The sequence below is a fragment of the Apteryx rowi genome, unplaced genomic scaffold (assembly GCF_003343035.1).
Source record: "Apteryx rowi isolate R43461 unplaced genomic scaffold, aptRow1 scaffold_278, whole genome shotgun sequence".
Taxonomy (NCBI): Eukaryota; Metazoa; Chordata; class Aves; order Apterygiformes; family Apterygidae; genus Apteryx; species Apteryx rowi.
Window position 1 is genome coordinate 122965 of NW_020449174.1, and position 21404 is coordinate 144368.

Genomic DNA, 21404 nt, shown 5'->3' on the forward strand with positions numbered 1-21404 from the left:
ACACAGGGTCAGCTGAGCCCTGATTTGGTTGTGGGTTTAACCCTGTTTTTAAAATGTATTACTCCTTAAAAGCAAGTGCACAACAAATAGAACCTTTCTAGAAATTTAAAAAAAAGAAAAAGAGAGATTCCCCCCCATTTATGCATTTTCTGTTTTGTTTGTTTTTTAAAAAAAGGCAAAAGACACTAGAGGAATGAGATGTGTGGTGTGTTTTGTGTTTTAAATGCTCCGGTGAAGTTGTTCTGTCATTTGTTTTCATCTGTTGCTAATCATGCTTTGCTCTCATTTTCATTTGTTTGTGTGGCTTCGTTGGGAACCGTCTTGACTTCTGCTGGAGGTGTCTTAGTTTCCGTCGCTTGCACTTCAGATTTGTCTTCTACTGGGACTTTCCTGTAGAATAATCACCAAAACAGCACAGTTTAGAGACAGAGAAAAAGTTTATCTACTGGCATATCTCTTTTTAAATGAGATGAATTGGGGATAAGGAAAGAGTACGTTCTGGAAACACTCAGAGGTATCTCCTTGATAAAGCAAAATGATAAATGCAACAAAAGTAAAATCAACCTCCCCACCCCACCCCAGCTTTGTTTAGCTCTAGGGAAATCTTGCTTCATTTTCCTTCTGCCCTGAGTTAACACAGCAAGAAGAAGAGGTCTCAGGAAGCAGCAGAGACAAGAAGCATGCTGTGGTGTGAAATGCCACAGGAGCAAAAGGAAAAACACCCGCAGTTGCAAGGAATTTAATTTTACCAATCACTCATTTATGTGACTCAAATGTCCAATTAAGAGAGACTGCAGACATAGACTTTTTAGCAGTAGATCTTTTTTCCTACAGGAAGCCACTCTCAGAATTTCACACTATGTAGCAGGAAGAGCAACAAAGCAGAAGTGCAATTTGTCTAACCTATTTTCACAGGTCTAAGGCAGGTCAACATCTTCACAGACTAAAGCTCACTCATCAGCCTGACTTTAGGCACTTTACTGAAGAATCAGAGAAGCTTATTTGTCCTATGTTCCCTTCGCAGTCACGGAATGTGCCACACAAGGCAGATCTGGTTTTAGGCAGACAAAGCCTCCTCTCCAAGTGCTTACCTCATCTCATAAGCCACAAAGTCAGTCTGGAATGACTGCAGTCCTAATTTATCCTGCCTAGCAGGTGAGGTGAATCTGAGCCCACACTTGAAATACTGATTCGCACCAAGGGAAGCAAATGTGCAGCACAGGTTCCTAGGTAAAAGGTGGTTGTACTGAAATTCTTGGAATTCACAATAGCATCAAGCCAAACAAGAGAAGCTACAGGACTACTCCAATTTACACCAATTAGAAAGACTATTGGGAAATGAAATAGCAGACTCACTGTTTCCTATTTCCCAATAAGCTATCATTTCTTGTGCTTAAAGCTCTTCTATTTAAACCTACCATGAGGATAAATCTCAGCAAAGTCAAGTAAGTGCCTTTGTTTTTCCTCCCTTTCTCTCCTGACAGAAAACTCCTGGCTCAGGGGTGGTGAAAGAAAGGACAAATACTTTGTTTCCATCAGCAGAGGCTGCTAAGATCAACTGACAATGAGCTGGCTGGGTGCAAAATGATTTAATCAGAGATGGAAGTAACCTGCTGGTCTCGGACACTACTCACACATTCCTAGTACCCCTGTTACATCCACTTGAGGGTCTAGCTAACTAGGAGATTTCTGGGGCTTTGTTTCACTACTACTGCTTTGTTCACTGTGGCACCAACTTGGCAGTTGTTATTGATGGCTTTACAATAAAACACTCTTGTGGCTAAAGCCATCCTTTCTGAGGTTTTCTCATAGTCCTTTTGATTCTGGGAATTCTCTGATTTGGACAGAGGGCAGAAAGAGTGCAGCTCTGCATTTCACCATACCACAAACTCATTTTACATGGTGCATACCAAGCTATATTCATTCAGTTGAAACGCTTCCTTGCTATGGGCAAATCATTTCCTAGCTTCCTTCAGTTCAATACCAGGCCACAATCCTCTATTAGACATTCTATTCGTTATAATCACAGTGTCAGTCCAGAGAATCAAGGCCCATGCTTTATTTTGGATTAAATATAAAGCTTCCAGCATAGGGTAATTTTCCTGGACAATTGACGATGGAAAAAGTTCTAACCAAAGCTGTGAAAGGACATATCTCCACTGTGGTTGCTGTAGCATAGCTGAGATATATCTGAGGGAGCTTTAAACCTGGCTTTAGAACAGCTAGTTAGGTTCTCAGCAGCAGTCTAGCTGAGATAGCACTCAGAACCCTTTACAAAAGCCAAAGATGCAGTGCAGACTCAACTTTGTGTTTTGGGGAGCTGCTCCCACAAGAATTCTGAGCTGCTCTTTCAGGAGTCTTTCCTTTGTTAAAGCACAGACCCTGTTCAGGCAGGAGAGAAGAGATACTCCTTCCATGTGATCCTGCCTCTGTCAAAACATGGTATCCAAATAGGAAGCCAGAAGGAATGGCAAACTTAAGTACTTGTGCCATAAAGAGTGGTCTAAGCACTTTCAGTCAGCATTTTCCAAGCTTTTGCTTTCATGGCTATCATCAACTGCTGTCCAAACTAACACAGTGAGAGCATTCACGTTCAACATCTGCATAACAGCTGGGGACCCTCTGTTCAGTTACCTGGGTGAGCAGTTAATGCTGCTTTCATTATCTAGTTGCAATGTCTCCTGCCAAACACAAAGTGCAGACTGGTCACGGCTAAGGAAAATGCATCCTCTCCAGATGGCATATGGTTCCAAAGGACCTCTAGAGCTGTCCTGCCTAGGAGCATGCTGATGCTCTCCAAATAAATCAGCTGTGTAAAAAGGAGACCCAGCACAGTGGATGGAGACTCATTCCTGCTACACCAGAATGACACACTACCAAGTTATCCTTACCCAACCGTGATGCTGACTGCTTCCCCTCTCTGACAGGATCACATTGCCTTACCCTTGTGCTAGTTTAGGGACAAATCCAGAGAAGTACGGTGCTTCTGCGTTTCACATGAGGCTAGCTTCTGCTCTGCCACACAGTGAAGTAAGTACTGAATGGCTCCAACTGTTATGTTAAGAAATTGAGTTGGGTGATGGTGCTCAGTGAACTGAAGGAACTTAGTGCCTCTGAGAACAGCACTTTCTTTGCACCAAACTGAACTGTTTCTGATCTCTTTCATAGAAGAATCATCTAGGATTGGACAAAGCTGGAAAGAAATCTAAAGAATAACACATTAATGATAAATGCCTGGAATTGCCTTTTCTCTGCTGCCCTGATGCAACCTATTCCTGCTTTCCTCCCAGACTTTTAAAGCCAAGCCCTGCCTAGTGGGTTCACAGATGAGTTAGTTTGCTAAGGAAACAATGAGATTAGTTAAGAGAACATCCAACAAGAACACAGCACAAGCACTAGGGCACAAGAGACAGCACACAACCAACAGAAGATTAAAGGCAGCCATACTCGGTCTTTGCAGGTGCAGCAGGTACAGAGCTGTCTGCAGTGGAAGAAGCAAGCTCATGAGCTTGCCCGCTAGTCACACTGGCAGGAGTAGTAGTGCCAAGAGCTGCAAAAACATCCTTTGCAAGATCAATGTCTGGTGTCTTGAAGGTCCCTTCGTCCATTTTTAAGTCCTCATTCTGGGAGGGGATTGTGCTGCCTGAAGCAGCCTCGCTCTTCAGATTGCTTGGGTTCTTGGCTGTCTCTGTCGGGCTCTTCACTGCACTGGGCTGTACAGCTTCCTTTTCGGGGATCTTGGTGCTTGAGACCTCCTGCTTGGGCTCTGATGGAGCTGGAGGGCTAGCGAGGTTTGCAGGGGTTGGGGCAGCTGACTTGTTACCAGGTGCCACTTTGGAGGTCTCAGCCATGTTAGCAACAGCGCTAGGGCTGAGCACTGCGCCTTGGTTGGCCAGGACACTTGAAGACAAATTATTAGTAGCTGGAGTAGAGCTTGGGGTATCACTGAGATCAACAAGGGGGGCCACCTTGGGGGTGGAGGAGGGTGGTGGTGAAGAGACTGAGGCAGCTGCCCCTTTGGCTGGAGTGGGCTGGCTAGGCGACATGGAGTTTGAGTCAGGAATGGCCGTGGCTGGCAGGGCAATACTGGAGGTCAGTGTAGTGGTCTCGCTGGTGGGGCTGTTCTGAGCAGTGGCAAAGGTTTCAGTGATAGTGTCAGAGTTAGTGGTGCCCGTGGTTACAGAAGGCAGCATGTCCTCAACGGTAGCTGCGGTATCAGCGGGGTGCCTGTGAAGAGGACAGGAGTAGAAGAGAAATAGAGACAATGAAGCCCATAAATGACAGCAGGGGAAAGGGGAACAGAACATAAGTGCGAGAAGGCAGGTGGGTGGCACAGCAGCAGCAGCATGGCGTGTGGTTACAACACACACAGAGAACATGGAGGCAAAGGAGGAGAAACCCTTCAGAAGTCAAATGTGCAATGGGTAACAGGTGCTGGCTGGGGAGATCAAAAAGCAACCAGGAAGAGTAGGAAGAGCAAAGAGGACACATCCTATAAGGAATGGCTTGTTCACATAGATTTTGGTGGAAGTCTTGGCCAAACTTAACCCCAACTGGCAACTTGTAAAAAGACTCTTCTCTTTTAGTCCAACTTCCCTCCTTGGTCTCTTACACCTAACCTCACAATGAACCTTTCTCCTCATTCCTCAGGCTTGCAGCCCTGTGCCATGTCTCACTACAGAACACGGTCCCAATGTAGGACCCTGAAGCCAGTTCCTCGTCTTGCCCCTGCCTTCTGCCTGCAGGTCTAAGGCCTTCATTAAGCCACACAGTATGTAACTCTTTCTCAGACACACACATAATATATGTATATATATACACACACATGCAGCTTTGAGATGATGTCTTCTACCCTTCTGAGCAGATTCATATCTGTCTGTTGTACTAGCTGGAACAGGGGTTACTTTAGTACAATCAGTAACAGGACAGTGTAACCTTGCTTTAGCAGCCATGATATAGTACTGCCTGTCTTAACAAGTATGGGAATGTGAGGCTAGAAAGGAAATGGTTGAGTGAGAAACCAGCATGCCCGAGACCACCACCTCAGGCTTATTAACTGAGGGAAAACCTCCATAGAGGAGGATAATAGAATTAAAACACTGGTAAGACACTCCAAGAAAAATACAAGAATATAAATCCAAATATTCCACAGTGCTGCACATCTGTATTTCAGTGCTGCTTGTGGACGTGGCTTCCTCTTTCCTCTCTCCTCTCACCTCACAGAGATTTCCAGCAGAGTCATGTTACTAGTGAGTCCTACTGCTAATCTGACCGCCTCACCACTGTGATGGTTCCACTGAAGGAAGAAAGGACCCCAACTTGTGCCATCAACACCAAACCTGAGCCAAATATTAACCCCTTAAGGAATTATGTCTTCTTCAAGAATTGAAAGTTAAACCTGTGGTGAATGGTTCAACTTACAAAAGAACGTTGTCAGTGCCCATGGAAGCTTCGTAATGCATCTTGCTTCTACACGACAGAATGGTTCCAATAATCTAAAAACTGATTAGGATGAGCTCTTTTCCAGTTCATGTCATAACCAGCTCAAGATAACGCAGGTCAGTTGGAGTCGGCTTTGTGCCAGAGATGGTGCAAACACACAGAAATGGCTCAACTTCTCTGTCAGCTGCTACCCCACAGCATTTCAACAGCTCTTCCCATTATTATCCCAGAAGCTGTGGAATAGGTRCCCAGAGGGTACTAGAATTGTAGCAGTTTAGGAAAGGGCTTAATGTGGACCCTGGGCAATACTCACACCCTGCCAATCCCAGCTAGCATAGATACACAGACCCAAATTCTGAACAAGTTCTCTGACATAAAAAAACCCTGTACATAGCTCTCAAGCTTCTCCCATCTCAAGGAATAATCGGACTTGCCATGCCTCCCTCAGCATCCAGAGCATAGCCACGCTATTGCTATCAGCGCAGACAGGTGCTGTCACAACGGGGTGTTCTTACACTCATCTGGCACACTAGAGAAGAGCTCGGCCAGGAGTCAGTTTCAGCTTGGGGCTGCTTTTGCTCTTGATTCCTTTAAACGAACCAGGACAGGTCTGATCTACACTCTGGACAGAACTGGCAGAGGCAGGCCTTCCAAGCAGCAGTCCTTCATTCTCCTTCTTTCCCTTACAGTGCTGGAAATAGAAGAGTCACTAAGTTTGGGGGAAGACAGGAGGGATTTCCTCACTGCTATGTCAGAAATTGGGTGTGGAAATTTTCTCCTCTCTTCCTGCCCTGAATCATGTACATGAGAGATGAGGGATTAAGGCAACTGAGGACACTGTGTTGACCCTGTGCTAAGATTGCCTAATATCAACATACTCTGGCTCCGTCAGTGGTGTGGTCTCATTGGGCTCTGTATGTTTTCCCCCATCGTGGTTGGGGGTTCGCTCCTCTTCAGTCCGCACCTCCACAATAGGCTCCTTGGACTCATCTTTCCTGTAACAAGGGAATTGCATGGAGATTGGTTCCTGTTCACACTAGATATCCTCCAGCAAAGCCATGCCTCAAATAGATGGTGACATTGACAGAAACAGGCTGGCCTGAACAGCAGCTTAGTTTTTTGTCACTCCCCCTTCCAATTGTTATCTACAGCACAAAAGAGCACTGTAGCATCCAGCATTTGGGTCAGCCATTTGCTGGCCTCTAACAGGAATGGGACAGAAAAAAAGAAATGCCTGAAGAAACCCCTGCCCAGAAATATAAAGCAGAACCAGGGTAGCCCCAAACCTTTTCACTACCCTTTTTCCAGAGATGAGGCAACCATAACTCTCATGAAACACTTTTTTTCCCCCCAGAATTGAAGAGATGCCTTTAGAAGCGTAAGTTTCCAGGACAGGGATGGACCACAGGTTCAACCTCTTCTGGATTAGGTGTGCCAAAAGGTACCATGGGACCACTTCAGGCTGAAGCGACACAGTGATCAACAGAAGGACTGAGAGGAAGGAAGCAATGACAGTACTCACGAGAAGGCGGCTTTGCCCTCCTCCATGTCTTTGCCCTTGGCTCCTGGGCCAGATTTCCCGCATAAGTTGACAGCAATGCACATCAGCAGGCCACACTTGTTCAGGAAGTAGCAGGTGACATCCACAGCCACCAGGAGCAGCACAAAGATGACAATGAGGATGCCTACAATGGCAGCAGTCCCAAGGCCTGATGTGGGGCTAGTGCTGGCTTTAGAGACCAAAAGAGAAGAAAAGAAGGCATTATAGTTAAAAGAAGGTGAGTTGGGACTAGCTGTGACTCAACTCTGGCTATGCTGAGGTGGGTAAGCATGGAAATTTACAGGAATCACACCTTCTTGCTAGCAGCCTCATGTTATAACCAGCACTTTATTCTAGAGACATGTGGTACAATTGGCCTGAAAAGATAAATTCAGTGGGACTTCTCACATCTCTGTTGGGCTACAGCCTGGAAAGCAAACCAAAGAAAACTCTTCTACTGTAGCGTATACCCAACTGAAACAGTAAAGGGCTCCTGTTCCCCTCCACACTTCTCCTTCCCCTCCCAAGGGAAAAGGGTCTACAGAATGACTTTGGCACTGCCAGCTGGCGTGAGGACAAGCATCATGTCTGGAAATGAAGCCTGGACTCTGCAGTAAGGCTTGCCCTGCTGGGAGACAGAACACAGGGAAATGTTTACGGGGCCTCAGTGTTGATTAGTCCCTTATGTGCAGAAAATAAACCTAACTCAACTAGTTGACTGGCTCAATGGACTTTATTAATAGTAGGGGTCTTGCGAGGAGCTCCCAGTATCTCAGTATGTTCTGCTCCCACACAAACACTCATGTGTACAATGCCTCATAAGTCGTACCACTTGAGGTCAACTTCCACCAAAGTACAGCCCTTGGCAGAGACAGACTGGCTTCTCACAGCATTCAGGGATGTGAGTGAGGTATGCAGCAGAACTGGGACTCACAGTTCATGAAATCACAGGAGGAGCTAGACTTTCTAAAGGGTCCCTTCTCCCCAAGCCTTGCTCTAAAAACCACAGAACTGGGAAGTTCTGCTAAATTCTGCAAAGAGATGTTTTGAAACAAGGTGGTGTTGGGGTTATCCTAGAAAGGAGTTCCTGAAGGAGAGAAATGTGCTAAAACCCAGATTCCATCAGCCACCTCCCCTCCCCTCATGGGAGGCACATGCATGCTTAAGTGTGTAGAGGGAACAGTGCCAGCAGGCACCTCTGCAGGACAGTCATGAGCATAAGATTTGTATAAATGAAAACTTAAGTGTTTCTTCAAGGCAGCAGCCAGGCAATAAGCAATGAAATCCAACACGCAGGCAAGAGATTTAAGCTCACATACATCCTAGTATATGGTTTGACGGAACTTCATGCTGCTATCCGAAACTCACAAACTTAGATGATTTCAAAATTTGTAAAAAAAAAGTGAGACATTTACATATGTAACACAAACCTCTAAATTTTCGCTAGTCAAGGCAAATCTATCTGGCAGTCTGGAGTAAGTCCTCTGGAATCAGGACATGAAACACTAGTAGAGCAAGATGATCTCAGAATCAGGCAGCTCCAAGACTGCCCATTGTACTGCTTAGTTACAGCTTCCTCTGACAACTTCATTCCACATTATGCTAGCCAGACCTGACCAGTCCCCTTGCTGAAAGAAACTCTTCATACCCCATGAATCATTTGTAGTCTGCAGCCTGTCAATGCCCTAATTTCCTCAGTGATATTCTAACACATATCTAAAGGGGGAACAGTTACTGAGACAAAAATCTAAAACCCCACACCAGATGTCACACTCAAACAAGACTTGAATCTTACGGATGCTATTACCTGTTGCAGACATCATAAGCAGCTTTTAAATAGCAGGGTGGCGTAGTCTCGAGTCTTTGACTCTGCCAGAGACAAGGTCTTGGGCTCTCTTTTTCTCCACAGCAGGAGGAGGTGGATTTACAGGCACAGCAGGTAGGAGGAGGTGTGGAAGAAGACCCAGAAAATATATGGGGTTGCCCATACTAAGTACTAAGCTTGGGGAAAGTGCTCCTGATTGCGAAATGTCGCATGCTTTCTTAGAAGCAGAGTGTGGATGAATGTATCAGTTTATCATGTCAAAGACTTTGATTGTCACAAAACCAACATGCATAGTATTGAATGCTGCCAGCTGGGGCTTCCCAGCTCTCTTATTGTCATGCCCCAAACACAAACTACCTTTTGTTCCCCTTGTTTTGTTCAAATGACTCCTCCCAAACTGCTGATCTGTAGGCACAGCATTTGGCTGTTGGATCATACAGTTCAGCATCTATTAGATGTACCAAATCACTCAAAAAGCAGCTTGTTAGTCTAAACTGTCGTGTAATCTGCTTCTCACTATTGCGTTGGGCACTCAGCAAAGGCCTGTGCAGCTGACAGAGCTGGTTACTGATGTTTGCTTAAGCCACTGAACAGGATCAGCATGTTTGCCTTTGTCCCTGGAGGTCTGCTCTCCCCCCCACACCCGCTCTTTTTTTTTTTTATTATTATTAAGATGCAATTCTATTGATTTCTACCACTTTTTTTACTGCTGGATGTCACAAACCCCAAACACTTGAAATCTCTTGTATGCAGAACAAGCACTCCTCTCCCTCAACCCTTAGTTCAATACATGTTCACTTTGGCTGTAGAGATGTTATTTCCGGGGCTCAGAGAGAGAGGGCCAATCCCCACGCCACACAATTTTTTACTTCAGAATTACTTAAGTGTACCCTCAGCATGTGGCAGATAAGCCTTGTTCCATTTTGTGACCCTGACATGTACTGAGGAATCCAGACTTCACAGAAAAGTTTCTTTTTACATTCGACTCTGTCTAAAAGTCACTCTGAGGTACCAGACGCTGATGCTTACATCACAAGTCCACTAAAAGCTCAGCAGAATGTTTGTGCCAGAGAGATCAGTCCCTGCCAGTACCTTGCATCAGGCTACATAGTTAAAAGAATTCATCACCCAGTTAAAAGAATTCATCACCTTTGATGCATGCAGGGATTGAGGAGGTCATGTATTTGATCTCTTCTAATGTATTCAGAATTCTTACATGGATTATTCAATAGTTAGCATACTCTTTTCCACACCAGTTCCTGGAGGAGAAAACTAGAGATGTGTCAAACTTTTCTTCTCATCTACAGCTTCTTTCTGGGAATGAGCTCAGTGTTAGGCTAGTAATGATGCACAAAGAAAAGCATCACAGGGCACAGAATTATGCTTTTCTGTTGTGCCTCTAAAATATACCTCATCCCAGTCACCATGGCTAAGGAGAAACTAAAGATGTTGTTCCGGGACAGAGGTAATTTTCCCATGTGCTAGAAGACACCTTTTGAAGAATGTTTCATTTTGTTTCATTTTGTGACTCCTACTCTTCGCTTTCTCTCCCTACCTGCTTTCGTAAGACTTGTCAGTAGTAGCTATAAGCTCCTGAGGTCAGGAATTATCTGTGGCACAAATCACATCAATAACCTTATACCTTGCCTCCATCTTGTCTCTGGACCACTATACGTGACCCTGCAAGAACTGCAAACCCAAGTTAGGACAATGACAGCCTCTGCAGGTGGGGCACAGCCAAAGGCTCTGATTCCTCAGCAGGCAGAGCAACAGGGGCTGTTCTCAAGCAGTTTAGTGTTTACACATGGCATTGGACTTGGGCAAGCTGCTTTACATGAATAGTAAGGAAGGAATAACTGACTCCTTCCCTGAACAGTAGTTGCTGTTGACTGTGCTGCTGGAGATCAAAGGGTTCAGGCATTCCCAGGGAAGTCTGGGCCAGGCTGTTACCATCTCACTCCTGGCAATACCAAACAGATGTGTAAACAGGGACAGAAGGAGCTGGAAAAGAAAGGTCACCCCTCTCTGGCATCGGTATGGCTAATATGGGGAAATGGCGGAAAACGGCAATATTTGCTGTTCAAGAAAGATAATGAACAATAAGATGAAATGAGCAAGGAAATACCACAATTTTGATTAAAGAATAGAAAAACAGACCCAGTAAACTCGATCTGTTTAACTTAACAAAAGAAATGGGCAGGGATGAATCAGGTCAGTCTAGCCCTATGAATACCTATACGCAACAGAGTAGTACATATAATAAAAGGCACTTTATTTCAGCAAGTATACAACAAGATTCAAAAGCCGGAAACAGAAGCTAAATGAGTTTAGGCTAGAAATAATGTATGAAATTTTAACAGTGAAGGTAATTAAACACTGAAATAAGGTTCTGTCATTTGGAAAACATTCAATCAAGATGGTGGTAGACTTTATCATAAGAGCTTTGCATTAGTTCAAACAGGAATGGATGCTGACAAGTCTTTGAATTTATGCAGAATAAATTAAATAAGAATAATTGCCCCTTCAGGCTTTATAAACTAAGAATATATGAAATTCCAGACTGGAAGCAGAACATCACTTTTTTCTCCGTCAAATTTGGTTGAACAGAGATTTACTTTCTAAACAGGAATGCTATGCAGATTACTTGGCACTATTGCAGAAAAGGCTGCCTTGATACTAATCCTAAATGGGGAGACGTTAAGTAACAGAATGGCCCAAATACAAGGCACTGCAAAAATGGAAGAAAAACATGGTTCCTGCCCCAAGCAAATAACCACCATTACATTTAAATTAACAATGGCAAGTTCTCTTATGATGGTGCGTGCATGTCCACATGCATTTTTGTGGCTCTTTCTTTATGCTTGGGAAGTACGATACCAGTTCTCTGATAGTCCTTGCCAAACACGAGGATTCACTGGGACAGCAGACTCTCTACCCTGCATTAAACCCCAGCGAGTGCCAGATCTCACAAAATGACTGATTTTGCTAATGGGTGCAGTGGAGGACCCGCCAGGCCTGTACTCAAAGCGATGGCTTCATTATTTGATCTACAGTCTATGTAAGTTTTGCTTTTACCTGGCTTTCATCAGCTTCTCGCGAGGCACTAAAAACACTTAAGAACATAACATGAGCAAAATCTTAAAGGTCCACAGACAGAAGATCTGAAAGCTGTTGCAGGTATCCCATGCTTTATGGAACTTGTCCAAACAGCAGGTACGCTACTAGGTAACCTGCAGGACTTTCCTCACATGAAAGGTTAGAAAAGACCAGAAGTAACTGAGGAAAGGTGTTCTTGTGATTAACACACTGGACACACACATTCAAATCTAGGGTCAATTCTCGACTCTGACACTGATTTTCTGTGCAACCCTGAGTAGCCACGGAACAGCAAAGCCTCAACTGTCGCAACTTTCAGAGCTCTGCTGAACCCACTGCAAACAGCAGTTTACACCACTCAAAGATCTGCTCTGCTGTCTTTCTGTTCTGTCTCAGGATCCTATCTTTTATGTCAGGTCGCAATAGAATAAACCATTTCTAATGCTGCACTAGGGGGGCTCCCATGTAACTGCAAAATAATTCTGAGTCTCCTCAGTCCTTTTGGTTTAATTAGCATGAAAATATTGTTCTCATACAGTTGCTTTAAAGAAAATTTTACAAAAAGTGTAAGTGTCATTTTCAGTAACTCTCACATCTCCTTAACTAGTTCTGCTTTTATAAATTTTTATTCATCACATGACCTGATATTCCAAGTCTTTCAGAGACAAGCAATATTCTTAATAAGAAAGAATAATTTAAGAATCCTTAAAAACCTCATGACCTTGGAGGCTGAATTTTTATTTTCTGTGCATGTTTTGTGAAGAAATTCTATTGTTGCTAGAAAATGCAGGAAATGTTTATGTTATTCAGCTTTAGGAACTAACACATTTGATTAAATTAAACTGATCAACAAATACTTTAAGAATTACTCACACCATCCTATAGATGAAATAATTCTGTATTTAATCATGTTAATATTTAAGTAGTTTGGTGTGGCCTAAAACAATTTTATGAAACTACACTAGGATATAAATAACCTGTCAGGTCACTGAGCATCAGATGCTAACACTGTGTGTATACAGGTGCATGCGCATCACAGATTAAGTGTTATCATAAAAATGGATGGTGGAACTTTCTGACCTGATCCAGAGCCCATGTGACCTCATGAGGATCTTTCCATTGATTTCAAGTGATGAAGACTTGTCCAAAAATGTGGAATACACCCTAATATGCACAGTAAAGGGTAATTATTTGCAAGCTATAGACCCAAAGCAATATGCTGGTTTGCCCTTATTAGAACCAAGAGGAAAAATACCTCTATAGGTCAAACAAGGGAACACAAAATGTTAAAAAATGCTTTGAGTCCTTAATTCTAAAGAGATGAAGAATTTTTTTTTTTATTAATGATAAATGATTTTTCAATGGAACACAAGCTTCCTGCAAGACCAACCTTTCTAAACACCCTTATCTTAAAATGTACAGTATAATGACCAGACTGTGCTTCTTGCAATTCTGTAGACATCTGTCCTGTTAAAGAGGGCAGAGCCACTCAGATGTGTCTTCCCCGTGGGGTCTTGGCTAGAGAATGCTTAGGCACAGTCAGACAGAGAGAAGGAAAAGGGATGGGCAGAAGCAGATGAGGTTCCAGGCATTTCAAAGGTCCTACAATGTTTGGGAGAAAGGAGAGGAACACACAAAATAAATAAAAATTAATTTGGTGCATCAGAAGAGAAAGAAAGTAAAAAGCCAGGAGAAAACCCATTTGTGGGTGCTAACAGCTTTAATTCGCAAATGCTTGAAGTATCCTTCAAACAGGAAGTGCCAGATTTTAGAGATCTTATTCTCTCCAACACCTTGCACAATCTCTAGTGGAGAAAGCAAGTTGCAAGCAACCATCTATTCCATGTGACGATAGCTTCTGTTTCCACACAGAATTAGGCTTGACAATTTATGCTTGATTTAAACTCAGCTACTGGCAGCAGAAATGCACAGCAGTCTCTTGAACACTCCTTCCAAGACAAGAAGGCAATGGATATTTCCCAGAAACACTACTGGCCTTCTTTTAGATTGTCACCAATACTGCATGGGCTTCAGTGGTCTGCTCCTAGCTTCAAGCTCTGTAATTTTCCTATGACTGCTTTCCCTTGGCAAGGATGAAAAGGGGCATGCAAGCATAGGGAGAGGGAAAAGTGTCAGCAAAGAGCAAGTCATACAAAGATCCTCTCTTGAGGAGCAAATCAGACTGTAAATCTGAACAGCTGATCCACACAGTCTGACATTCGCCACAGTCGCCCTTCCTCTACACTACCACAATGCACACACCTCAGAGTGCCACTGGCTGCTCATTCCACTCCACTAGCTTCAAGAGTCAGGAAAGCATCACTACTTCATTTTATCTAGTAGAAACTACAAGGTGTTGAGTATCTGATTCTGGTAGAGCAGAACGTTATCAAACAAAGCCTTGCTACAAAATGAAGGCAGCCAAAATAACACTTGAACAGACATCTTTGAAATGCAATATATAGACTTGACAACAAATTGAGGGTACAGCTGCTGGAATTCCATGGGCCATGTGAGATTCTGCAAAGCTCTGAAGTTCATCTCAGAGAGAGCCAATGTGACAGGGGACATCTATTATAAGCCTTCCTGGGGGTAAGACTTGTTCCTATAAAACATGTGCTTGCAAAGTTGTGTGTGCGCCAAAAATCTGAGTGATTGAACCTATTGTCGTTTCAGATCTAAATCTGCATCTCACCTCTGAGTGAACACAGAGAAGAGAGGTATTTTTTTCTGCAAACTTTTTTTTTTTTAAATAACTGCAAGAATGAGGCCTGGCACCTTGTTAAATCTTGACTGTCGGATGTCAAGGATTTGACACAATATAATAATCCATTTAAACTGGTCATGAAAATATCAAGTTATACTCCTCATTTTCACAAGCACATGGACAGTAGCTCTTTTCAAAATTCCATGTTGACTGGATTTCTGTATTCAGTTGAGCAGGGGATTCATTTCATTACTTTAGCCATACAAACATATCTCATCTACATTAACTTCTGGGCCTTGTCTAATCACCAGACCAAAGCAAGCACCTTGGAGGGCGATTCATCCCTGCTGCCTTAGGCACCTCTCTTTGAACGGGAAGAACGGCCTCTGGAGGTACTGGTCTCTTTCCATGGAAAACAGTTATCTAAAGTAATAGTTTAGGAAAGATATTTAATTTTAATAATTATGAATTTCATGAGATATACTTCAACCTCAACTAGTAAGCTCTGTCTGTGAGAGAGAGATGGCAAAGGGGAAACCTACAAAACAATACAAAACCAGGTTTGAAGATGAACTTATTAAACTCAACTATGGGGGAAGTTCACATGACTTTTTAGAACTATGATTATTCTTGCTGTATTTCAATAACACTAAGGTGTAAACCGAAAAGGTCTAACCCATTTTCTACATTCCAGAACACTGTGAACAAGCTAATAACCAACAGGATAATGGTGTTGATAACTGAAGTTGTAAAGATGCTATAAATTTTGAGAGTGTGAGCCTATAAACCAAAATAATAAGCTCCAAATGAAAAAAATAGAAAGTGAGCTAAAAGCTGCTTTGGGAACTCAGGGATGCTTGTTTGTGCTACTGTGATTTTTGCCGAACCTATGCAGTCACTCCTGTCAAAGGATGCTGGCATGTAGAGAGATCTTCCAGTGAGATTCTGTACCTACACACTTTAAACAGTACAGTCAATTCTCAAAGCCTTTCACATCCCTCCGAGCTTTTTGTCTAAAGAGCTATCACAAACATCACTGGTGTTTTCCATGTAAGCCTGTGTTGCAATACATCTACAGTATGAAGGACTGAAATGGACAGTTTGGAAGCAAGACAGTTTTTTGAAAGAAATCCACATGCTTACGTATGCAACAACACCTGCACAAAGTTTTCATTTATAATTTAGATAGAAAAGAATGTCATAAATTATAATGGTCAACTGAACACAGCCAGAGACTTATGCGCAAAGCATAAAATGTGTAGTTAGACAAGATTAACGGCAAGGGTTTTTTTGTTGTTTGTTTTGTCCCTAATAGAATTTTGTTAGAAAGATTAATCCCATTCAGGAGCACTGATACTATTCGACAGATTTTGTACAGATATTTTACAGCTTTGTCTAAAATATGTTTACAATTTCATTCTTTGCAACCTCAGGCCCACTTACAGAGCATAAGAGAGAGAGAGGGAGAGACACCCCCATTTTTGGGAGGCTTAAGGGAGCAACAGAGCCAAATGGATTTCCCATGACAAAGACAATTCACAAAGGGCACAGGTTCGTTTTTAAATAAAGACAAGAAAGAGAAGAAAAAAAGTCAGCTGAAATTGGTTGAACGAAAAGCAATACACTAGACTTGATAACAAAGCTGCATTATATTGAGTCAATTTACACCATGGATCAACCCTATCTGGTAGTGTCGCATGCACAGTTAACCATGAATATTATTAAGGTTCAGTAATAATAATCATTTAGATGGTCAAGTTACTTGATCCCAGCTAATCTTTTCTGTTCAAATGGGAAGAAAAGGGATCTCTCTACGAAGGTGATAATACAGCAGTGGAGAACCAGACAGATTATTAGACAAGCATCCATTGAAAATCTGTGTGCTCCTGGGCTGGATTACGCCCAAGATGCACTATGGGCCATGGGATACTTGACCACACATGAGGGGCCAATGAAGTTCCAAGGATTCAACTACGTAAAAGAAAGAAAACTCTTACATGCAGTTCCTACCAAGATGTTTTTCTTCAGGCCACAGCATGAGGAAAACCTTCTGATGGCCTTAAATTTTAATCCACATGCAAAAGCTGTCAAAGAAATTTGGGCAACCAACAGGAACCTCTCTGACAAGTTTTTTTTCTTTTTCTTTTTTTAATTTTTTTTATTTTTTAAGTTTGTGGGTTTAGATTTGCGGATGGGGCTTTAGAAGTCTTTTCCACAACAAACAGTGGAGATCAGCACTAGATGTGTGTGGAAATCGGCAAAGACCAGCATTTTAAAAGGCTTTAAATATTGTACCTTCCTATGATGAAAAACAAAACAAACAAAAAAATCTCTTTACATCTATTAAAAAAAGGGCAAATTCATTTTAAGTAACAAAAAAAATTTTCAAGAGAAAACACTTGGCTTAAACCTTTTCCACCCCTTGTTACAAAATACTGACTCTTTCAAATAAAATGATCTATTGTTTTTATATTTTGTGGGTTTTTTTTCTAAACTGGTACAATCCTCTGAAGCAAAACTATTCGCTTTCATGCCTTAGTAGGAGCCAGGCCTTTTAAAGCAAATATTACTGTATTTTGTTTTAAGTGTCTAACAGAACAAAAGGAGAGTCATTGCAGAAAGAAGCAATGAAACAAAGGAGGACGACGTTGATGGACTTCCCAAGGTCGCTGCAGGTGCCAGACAATGGTTCCCAGGAGGGGAAAATATGGTTGTTTAAAAACAAATTTGGTGCATGTGGCAAGCGTGGATGTTTTCCGTGAGGTCCAAGGTGACATGTATGACGACAGACATAGGAAAGGAACAAGGGGAAGAGGGGAGGGGGAGGGAAGAAAGGACGAGGAAGAAGAAAGAAAAGAGAAAAAGAGAGAAAAATAGATAAAAAAATTAGGTCATAAATATAGAAAACATAAGAATCAAAGGTTTATTTAGTTTAGTAAATTAAAATGGCTAAAGGTTAGAGAAGAGCATTAGCACATTCACACCGACAAAAGGGCTGGTTCAGAAGCTCAGCAATGCCAAAAGCTGCAGAGCAGGTTCCAAGTCAGGGTTTATGGAGTTAGCAAGCAGATGAGATTAAAATGAATGACAGAATAGGAGGCTCAGTGAGAAATGTAAGAAAATGACTATCTGGTATTTGAAAGGACAACATGGCCTTTAAAAAAAAAAAAAAAAAAAAAAGCCTTTATGGAGCAGACATTCCACCTAACACCTTGTCCAAGTCCTTCCCCAAAGCTTGTACCAAGGACTTGGATTTTAGATCCAGGTGAGCATAATCCTGCAAAAGCAAGATAGACTCAAGAATACAAGGCTGACTTTTCCATTAAGCCTTTCAGCTGCCTGCAAACTACTCTAACACAACATTTTCTATAATACTCTTATCCTTCCAATCACTTTAAGGACATTGTGAAAACTGTACAGACATCACATTAGAGACATTGGTTCTGACCTCTCCCCTATGTAGCTCATTTCAAAATCAAAATATAAAAGCTAAACTCCATGAAAACTACAAGAGATGCTAGAGCAAAGTAATACACAAAGCTCCCTCCTTAATGCAATTTGACATAGCTGCCTTCATTTCAAGAGAGGTTTGTGATTTGCATGTCAGAAAAATCTAGCTGCCTCAGGGACTATTTTCCCTAGCATTATTAGTTTGGGGATTGGCTCAAGAAACCGAACTGCCCGGAAATACCTCTGAAAACCTAATATAAACCAGAGTCCTCTACAAAATGAAGAAGCTAGAGAAGTAGAGTCACTGATCCAGCAGAGCTAGCAGCAATCACTTCACTGCACAATGCTCTACTTCTCTCTGAAACGGGGCACATTCTTTCTGAGAATCCAACTGTATCAGTCTGCTGGGTCAGCCCTGCAGGAAACCTGCACTCTGAAACAAGCGCTGCTTTTCAAAGTGCTCCCCTAGGGCCAATTAAATACAGCTTCCAAATTTCAAAGTGCAGCATTTAAAATGGCAGCCTCAAATCCTGATTCCTCCTGTGTTTCACACCAGAATAAGTGTGGAATAATTACAGGGAGGCCAAAGAAATTACACCAGTGGGACCAAAATGGTCATTTTTCATCCTTGCATTCATTTAGAGAGCCCCTGCCCATGTTACTGTTGCATTTAAAAGGTTCAGTGGAGTCTGGGCTCACTGCTCCTCCCATTGCTATGGACTACTGCATGAACACTGTGGATTTCAGAGGAAACAAAGCTCTCACAGATCACTAATACACCTGTGCAAAACATCCCAGCTGTCCCAGGTACATCTTGGCATCCCAGTGAAGTGTGCAAGAAAGGCTAAGAGAGAATATCTGCACAGGAAGTTAGTACTGGCTGCCCACACTCCCAGGGTGACCAGCACTTGTCATTTTTCCCTGGGGTGATGCACAACAGTACAAAGGAACCAGCTTTCTGCTGGTCCCAGCCTACTGCCTTTGACTGCTCAGGTCTGAAAAAACCTTAAGGAACGCTTTGCCAAACTACCCCTACCTTCCCACCCCCACCACATCAAATCACAGTTGTCCTTCAAATATGTGACAGTAATAAGTATTAGCGCTGTTGAAAATGCAAATCGGAATGTAAGTTGTTTAATGTGTTACTGAGTGTCCTTCCATTCAGGACAAGAGCCTTGTTAAAGCACATGTCTCAAACTCTCTTGTGCCCCATCTCCCTCCCCCTCCCTGCCATACATATTTTCATGCCCAAGCACCTAGGTCACTCTTCATATGTTTAATAATGCTATTTGACTTAATCAAGTGGAGTTTCAACATGCATCCAGCACAAGCCCTCAGCTTCATCCTTCAGAGAGGGAAGAAGGAGGGAATGCAGGGGGGAGCAGAGACAGACCAAGGATTGATGTTTCAGTGCAAGGGAAAGACTGAGGAAAACATTTTAGCTGTTTTGATGAAAAATGTGAGACTCGCAGTTAAGAATCTAGAGGACAGAATGAAATCAAATCACTCCCTTAAATATGGACTGTCAATACCAATCTTGGCATATATATGCTTAATTCTGGCTGTGTAAGGAGGACTTACTATGCTGACTGACCAACTCACCAGCTTTCAAATTTTCTTTTTCACAGCACTGTGCTTCTGCCTCGCTTTTTAAGGAGAGTGCCCTAGTAGGTGAGGTCTGTCTGAAACAACAGCTTCCAGCAAGACACTGATGCAATTTGGTTATTTTTCCCTAATGGGCTACCCAATGTTAAAGCAAGGCTGTTTTTAAATTACTTTAATTTGATCTCCATTTCATTCAATAAAAACCCTTCACAGAAAGTTCTTAAACTCCTCACTTTCCGACCTCTAGCAAGATCCTTAAGCCTTTATTCCTCCAAAGGCTGAACTGGATGGACAAATGAACAGAATGCAAGCACAAAGCAGGTTTGGAAGGGAAACCTGCATTGTGAAAAGCATCATATCAGAGATCTGAATGTTCTTTTTTGCTTTGGTTTGAATCGGAAATCCTACTTTCTGTTTTCAGAAAGCATTTTCTGGCCTGCTGCTTTTCTCATTGGGCAATCCTGCCACTGTGATACAAAGAGCCAACATTCCCTGTGAACAGTCAGGCAGTATTTGGCATGTAGCATTCTTATCAGTGTATTTGTAATGCTGTACATACTGTAACATGAACTATAATACAGGTATGTACATGGCAAAACTAAGCTTTGGATGGGTAACCAATTATGATAATGGCTTTAAGCAAGCAAGTTGTCTGGGTTTACTCAGGCACATTAAGGGATGCAGCACTGTTGCACTAATTAGAAGCAGAAAACAACGGTAAAGCTAATGACCACCGTACCTGGGATGACAGTAGGCTGAGCAGAAGTTCGGAAAGCATAGTGAGCTGGTTTGGACTTCCCTTGCTGGTTTTCAGCTATCACATAAACCTCGTACTCTGCATTCCAATCCAGGGACTTGAGCATGACATGGTCGCTGCCAGAGGGAAGTCTGATCTCTGGTTTCCATTCTGAAGAATGCTTCTGCAGGACAAGGAGAGGGCAGGCAGGGATGCGAAACATACAGCACAACGTTACTAGTCAGCTTTGAGATTAGGGTGACAGTGAACTAATGAATGGAAAATTGGGGGGGCTTTTACACAGGCACATGCTTCTCTAATTCAGGTGTGCTAAACTCATTTGCTAATAACTGTAAGTGGAGAGGACAACCGATACTGAAGCAGCCTCTTTCCTGCTCACACTTCCGTTTCCTGCAGCATTATCAAGCCTGAAGAAAATCTGTCTATTCTTTCTCTCATCTTTGCCACATCACCAGACCGCTATCAGAGGGAAAAAGCTGCAATTTCTGTATCTCTCTGCTCTGCAAAATGCTTCAAGAGTGTTTTTTCAGGCCTCAATATGTCAAATTTAAACCATTTCAAGGACAGAGATTTACCTCGTGACAGTGGTCTGGCCTAGCTTACCACAAATGTACTGTCCTGTCTCTTTAAGAGAGATTTTAGAAAGTACCTACCATTAATAACTTTGTTAAGTTCTACTTCAATGTCAGGGAATCCAGATGTCGAAATCACTCAGATGAATCTGAAAAATCTACTGCCAAGGTATCCTGAGAGAAAGTCTAAGGCAGCTTCTGTTTTCTGGATAAAGGCTTCCCTTCCTTAGCTCTTGCAGAATGAAAGGCAATCTGAAATGCTCTAGGCATGCAGCTCCTCTTGCTACTACTGAGCTGGTAACAGCAGGGTTATGTCAGGGCGCTACCACAACCCTGACAATGTTTGGACAAGACCAGGAAAAGGTTTGGTACCACAGTTCCTCAAGAGTCAGTTAGAAACAGGTTTCTGA

General features: G+C 42.6%; 1 protein-coding gene across 1 annotated transcript in view; it reads right to left on the reverse strand.

Moving 5' to 3' along the window:
- Window positions 1–269: 269 nt before the first annotated feature.
- Window positions 270–21404, reverse strand: part of NCAM1 (neural cell adhesion molecule 1) — a 70910-nt gene continuing 49775 nt past the window's right edge. Inside the window, exons 20-24 of the mRNA XM_026068678.1 lie at window positions 20405–20585; window positions 6965–7172; window positions 6321–6437; window positions 3448–4227; window positions 270–390 (exon numbers count right to left, since the gene is read on the reverse strand). Coding sequence (XP_025924463.1) covers window positions 270–390; window positions 3448–4227; window positions 6321–6437; window positions 6965–7172; window positions 20405–20585 — 1407 coding nt within the window. The remainder of the gene's footprint in view (window positions 391–3447; window positions 4228–6320; window positions 6438–6964; window positions 7173–20404; window positions 20586–21404) is intronic.